Source organism: Meriones unguiculatus, chromosome 10 (genome assembly GCF_030254825.1).
Source record: "Meriones unguiculatus strain TT.TT164.6M chromosome 10, Bangor_MerUng_6.1, whole genome shotgun sequence".
Lineage (NCBI taxonomy): Eukaryota > Metazoa > Chordata > Mammalia > Rodentia > Muridae > Meriones > Meriones unguiculatus.
In genome coordinates, this window is record NC_083358.1 from 42,332,541 (window position 1) to 42,338,540 (window position 6,000).

Sequence of the window (6,000 nt, forward strand, 5' to 3'; positions counted from 1 at the left end):
AAGGTTACAGGAGATAGAATTGATAACAGGTATTGGTCACTTTGGCATTGTGCTTTGGAAGTGAAACATTGGGTGCTTGGAAATCTGACAAAGACAATTGCTTTGCTTCACTGGAAGAAATGAATGGGCCATGTTGTTAGCATCTCACTCTGTGGTAAAGGGTCTACTTTTAAAAGGATATGTTTACAGCTTTTGCCATGTTGTAGGTTCTTCGTTCTTCCACCCTTTCAACCTCGTAACACTAGATAGGAGCGAAAAGAAGGATAGAGGGGAAAGGGGGCGACATTGTTAGACAACTACTTGGCTTTTGAGTTCCGTGGGGCAGGTTTGAACTTTTAGTCAGGATATCCAGTTATTATTTCTTCTTCTTCCTCCTCCTCCTTTTCTTCTTTTTCTTTCCCTCTTGTTTTTCTCCTCCTCCTCCTACTTCTCCTCCTCTTTCTTCTTCTCCTTCTCGTCCTGCTCCTTCCTCTTCCTTCTTTTTTGTACACAACTACTTAACAAACCAAAACCAACAATAATCAACTAACAACAACCCTGTCTCTCAGGGCCCTAGTATTTATATACCCTCTCAAAAGTCCCCAGAATTTCAAATGTCATACAATCACAGAAGCTGTCTGCAGTTGGCAAAATCATACAGTTGTCCCTGTATGAGACAAATACAGTCATGCAATTGGCAGTTGTCCCTGTATGAGACAAATCATAGCCAGCTGCTGTGGACAATCTGAAGCAGCTACATATCCCTGCGATTAACATGAAAACATATTCTTATATTTCTGTGTTTTTTAAGAAGCCGAAATTCCAAAATTGTCACTACAGTTTATTTACGACTAGCTGTAATTATCTTTTCTCATTTGTTTGTTTTGAGATGGGGATCTCTGTATGTAGCTTTGGCTGTCCTGGAACTCTTTCTGTAGACTAGGCTGGCCTCTTGAACTGAGTTTGAACTACCTGCCTCTGCCTTCTGCATGCTGAGGTTAAATTAGGTATGTGCTACTATACCTCACACCAGTTCTGTTTTTAAATGCACTCTTCGTGTTAGGGTTTTATTTTGTTGTGTTCCTTTTCAACATAAAAGAGCCTTACAGTGTTATGTTTCTTTGATGGTAAGAAAATGGGATATTTCTTGTTCATGAATCCTTTTAATATTTTCCTGCCCTTTATTTTAGCTTCATGGAGGTAAAAGGGTCATGGAATGCCTAAAGAAGGCTCTAAAAATAGCAAATCAGTGCATGGATCCCTCTCTACAAGTTCAGCTTTTTATAGAGATTTTGAACAGGTACATCTATTTCTATGAAAAAGAAAATGATGCGGTAAGTAAATAGTTTTCTCTTTCTGTAGATTTTATAATTTGTTTAATTTGACTTTGCTTAGTATACCTGAAATCTTTTTCCATTCTCCAGAATCCTTTTCTGTCTGTGCAGACTGTGCAATTAAAAGAAGAAAAAAGAATACACATTGCCAACTTGTGGGCTTGATTTATCATTGTGTAGCAGTTCCCAGTTCCTAAGTGTATTGTCCATTTGTAGCATTATAGTATTCAGTAGATTTTTAGGTTAAATATACTTTTGGGTTTGTTGTTGTTGTTGTTGTTGTTGTTGTTGTTTGGTTTTGCTGGTTTTTATTACTCTGTTTTGAGTTTTTTACAATTCTTATTCTTAGGGAATCTTATTCTCATCTCTTTTTCATAATTATTCAGGCATTTGATGAAAGTAATACAAGTTCCTAAAACCAGAGCTACTAAGTTTTCTTTTGTGATACATGTCTTCAACACAATTATTCTTTTTTAGGTAACAATTCAGGTCTTGAACCAACTTATTCAAAAAATTCGAGAAGATCTCCCAAATCTTGAGTCCAGTGAAGAAACAGAACAAATTAACAAGCATTTTCACAACACGTTGGAGCATTTGCGCTCAAGGCGGGAATCACCGGAGTCTGAGGGGCCAATCTATGAAGGTCTCGTCCTTTAAAAGAAGACAGCTCAGCACTCCTTTCTACACATCAGAAAGGGCTTAACTAGGTCTCCCTTCCATAGATTGTGCCTTTCAGAAAAGCTGAGGTAGGTTTCCCATTCCTTACCTGTGATGTGTTTACCCAGCACCTCCAGACACCTTCAGGACCTTAACTCACTTCATACTTGTTTAAGTCTGTCTGATCACCCCAAGTAGCATGACTGATCTGCTCTTTAAACTCCTTGTGATCTGTGAAAATTGAAAGCAAAACCCACTTATTCTGGCTACTAATGGAGCTTTCCTTTCTTTTATTTTGTTGCATTGTTGATTGTGTATTTTCTTCATTAATGGGGGATACTAACCCAAACATATTTGTTTATTTGTTCTCTGGCCCTGTCTGAGATTACTTTAGAGGACAGGAGTACTGTGCGTGAGATTCAGTTTGGGCTTTCCCTGAATGCAAGATAAAGCCTATGTGTAACATATTCCCTACAACTAGAATATACTAATGCATGTTGAAGAATTTTAAAGCACCATGGTCAGAAGCAGAAGCTATATTTTGCATATTTGGACTCAGCTATCCATTAAGAACTATGTCATCCTCTGGACACATCAAAGTAATTTGATTCTATAAAATAGAAATTTTGTGACTTAATGTAATTTATGTATAACCTCCACTACTGTAAATTTATGTGAAACGCATCACAATTACAACTTTTTCATCAGTGAAATAATAAAGTTGCTGTTAACAATTTTGGATTTTTTTTTGTTTTATTTACACTTTAAGAGAACAATGGATCACCTGTGGAGTGCCATGAAGTTTCATGTGCTTATGGAATTCTCTTATTTAACTCTAGTTTTAAGCACTTAGTAAATGAGGTTCTATCTGTTATTTCAGACATTTATAGCTAATTGCCTTCTTTGAATCACGACTGCTTTTTTTAGGATATGATGAGTTACCGTAACATTCCTAAAAGCTCTCTACCTGTATAGTAAGCCATTGTGTAACAAATACTCCTGGAATTGCCTAAAAACACTCAACTTCACCATTGTCTGGTGTAGGCAGTGGAGGAAGGCCTGAGTGAGTGAAGTCCTGAGTGAATATATATTTAGCTGACATAGGGACCCCAGTGCCTCATCTCCACAAGAGTAGTAAAGCCTTATTCTGGGTAATGCTCAAGAGGAATAGCAGATCTTTCTTCTAGGATCTAGAGTGTTTGTGAACAATTCCAGTTGCAGCTTCCTCTTCCTTGGTGTTTGTTTCTTCACCTACAAGACCTCCTCCCTCCCCTCTGTGCTGTACCTAATAAACACTGTGAGGTTTTAGGTTGCTTGGGCTGTTAGCCTACCCTTCCTGGCCCCAGCTTTCCTGTACCTGTTTCTGTCTGTCTTTATTTCCTCACCACCCCTTGTTAAGGTTTCAGGACCCAAGTTTGTATGTTGTGGTAGTCTGGATCAGGAATTTGGGAACCCCTTAGCTTGGGTTCTAGGTTGGCATGTTTTATCACATCTTTGGTTGCTGCCATCTGAAGATTTGGTTATGACTGACAGAATTCTGAGTATTGTTCCATGATTGTTAGCTGGAGGTTTTAGTTCCTGTTCCATGGCCCTTTCCACAGGTAGCTTATGGGTCTTTCTAGCATGACAGCTGGCTCTTCCAGGATAAACCCCAGAAAGAGGAAGGGGAATACCACAATACTGTGGGATAACCTGATCTTGGAACTGTTCCAACTTTTGTTTTTCTTTAGATAGGTTTTCCTTCTCTAGCACAAGCTGTCTTCAAACTTGTGACTCTGCATCTTCCTCCTCAGTATTGGGATTACAGGCCTTTTCTACCGTCAGCCTCTGATGTTTTTTTAAAGAATATTTTAAAATTACGCTTTGGGGATTTTATAGAAGTATATAATGCATACAGTGTATCTTTTTGTTTGTTTGCTTGTTTGTTGAAACAGCATTTCTCTCTAGCCCTGGCTGTCCTGGAACTATCTCTGTAGACAAGGATGGCCTCAAACTCACAGAGATCCACCTGCCTTCTAGTACTAGGATTAAAGACGTGTGCTGCTGCTGCCGCCACCATCACCACCACATGGCAAGGCTAAAATGTATCATAAGCACACACACATACACGCATAACACACACTTATTCCTCTTCCTGTCTTCTTTTTTTTTTATTTTTATCTCCAAATAAGCCACTCAGTGGTGAGTGTTCATGGGATGAAACCATCTTCTCGAGCAAAAGTGACTTATTAGTACCTACTACCTGGAGGAAAAGTACCACTATCCCTGGGGAACCATCAACCAACTGCCAACAGCTCCTCAGGGTTGGGGCCTCATGAGCCCTGCTGTCCTTGGAATGCTGACTAGCTTGGTGTTTCACAGTAACTGTTGGTGTGAGGTCATGAGTGCAGTTCCATGTCACTTATTCAGAAGATAATACATCACATCCTCCAACTCTGACATTCTTCCCATTGCCTTTTCTGCAGTGTTCCTGCAATGTTGAGGGGTCTGATGTAGAAAGTTGATGGAGATGTCTCACTCAGCACTTTGACCACTTACAAATTTGTGTTGATGTTTTTCCACCATAGAAAAGCTGTTGTGACCAAAGGTGAGAGCAGCATTAATCTGAGTATAAGTACAAACATTTGGAAGGCAGTTACCAATGTGTCACATAGCAAAACAACAGATAGGAGATTTTTAAATTACTACTTCAGCTTCTCATTGCAGATCTGTTTATTATTATTTATTAAATCTTGGTTTAACTTTGATAGATTTATATACATTAGAAGTTCATCCATTCTGTTTAGATTTTCCATATATATATATATATATATATATATATATATATATATATCTCAAAACATTAATTAGTATGTTTTTATCTACTTGTGATTCTATTTGCAGGGAGGGGTTGACACGTTGATATAGGGTCTCTTTAGATAACCCTAGCTATCCTAGAACTCATTAGGTGAGACTGGCATTGAACTCACAGAGATCCACCTGCTTCTGCCTCCTGAGTTCTTGGGTGAATGGTGTCTGCCACCATGTTTGGCCCTGCCTGTGATCCTAATTTTATAGACATTTTTTAGATTAAAATCTGATTATACCATTTTCATTCACACTGTTTCCTTCCTCAAATTCCTAACATGCCGTACTTCCTCTGAAACTCTGTGGGTATAAGGATAACTATTCAGGATGCAGTTAGAAATTGTGTGGATCAAGGAAAGTGGCAGTAGTAGCTCCTCCAAGAGCTATGACTTCACTATTCCTGAGTAGCTGGCTAGGTTTCTCTCTTGCTGAGCAGGCCGTAAGTCCAATTAGACAGCTACTGGCTACAATGTAAATGAGAGCCACGATAGCACTCGTAGGGACATCTTACCATGCTGGTCATTACCGTTCAAAGGCATCACTGCTGGATAGGACTACGGATTGCTTCCCTCCCTTGGCAGTTTTCATAGTACTTTCTGGTTCTGCAGGAAGAAAGCTTTCAGATTAGATCCCATTCAAATCATCCCAGTCCTTTGTCTTAGTATCTGGTGTCTTCGGCCTCTGGGAGACAACCAAGGGCAACAGCAATAGCCTGTTATTTTAGGACTCACTTAGACTACACTGACCAATAACTAAAATGGAGGTTTCTACTGTCTGATACTGGGATTTTTGTTAAATAGTTCATGGCTCTTGTGAGGAGCATTGTCAGCCCAAGTGGTATAACTTAATTTAAGATTGTGTGTGCACACACGTGCATACAGTACACTTATATGTATTATATATAATATAGGTAAATATAAAATAATGTTCTTTGAGGCTTTATCAAATAAGCAGGGTTACCTGAACATTTTCTAGTTCTATACATTTACTTTCAAATTTCATTCCTTACAGCTGAATAGTATTCCATTGTATATATGTACTGCATTTTTATTTTCCACTCAACAAGACATTTAAGGGGTTGGGGATTTAGCTCAGTAGTAGTAGGGCGCAAGGCTCTGGGTTCGGTCCTCAGCTCTGGGGGAAAAAAAAAGACATTTAAGTTGTTTTTATTTGCTGGGCATTG

The 6,000-nt window shown here is 38.9% G+C and overlaps 1 protein-coding gene across 1 annotated transcript in view; it reads left to right on the forward strand.

The window, feature by feature from the left end:
- Positions 1 to 2,704, forward strand: part of Vps35 (VPS35 retromer complex component) — a 34,357-nt gene extending 31,653 nt beyond the window's left edge. Inside the window, exons 16-17 of the mRNA XM_021644687.2 lie at positions 1,170 to 1,313; positions 1,791 to 2,704. Coding sequence (XP_021500362.1) covers positions 1,170 to 1,313; positions 1,791 to 1,970 — 324 coding nt within the window. The 3' untranslated portion in view covers positions 1,971 to 2,704. The remainder of the gene's footprint in view (positions 1 to 1,169; positions 1,314 to 1,790) is intronic.
- The last annotated feature ends 3,296 nt before the right edge of the window (positions 2,705 to 6,000 follow it).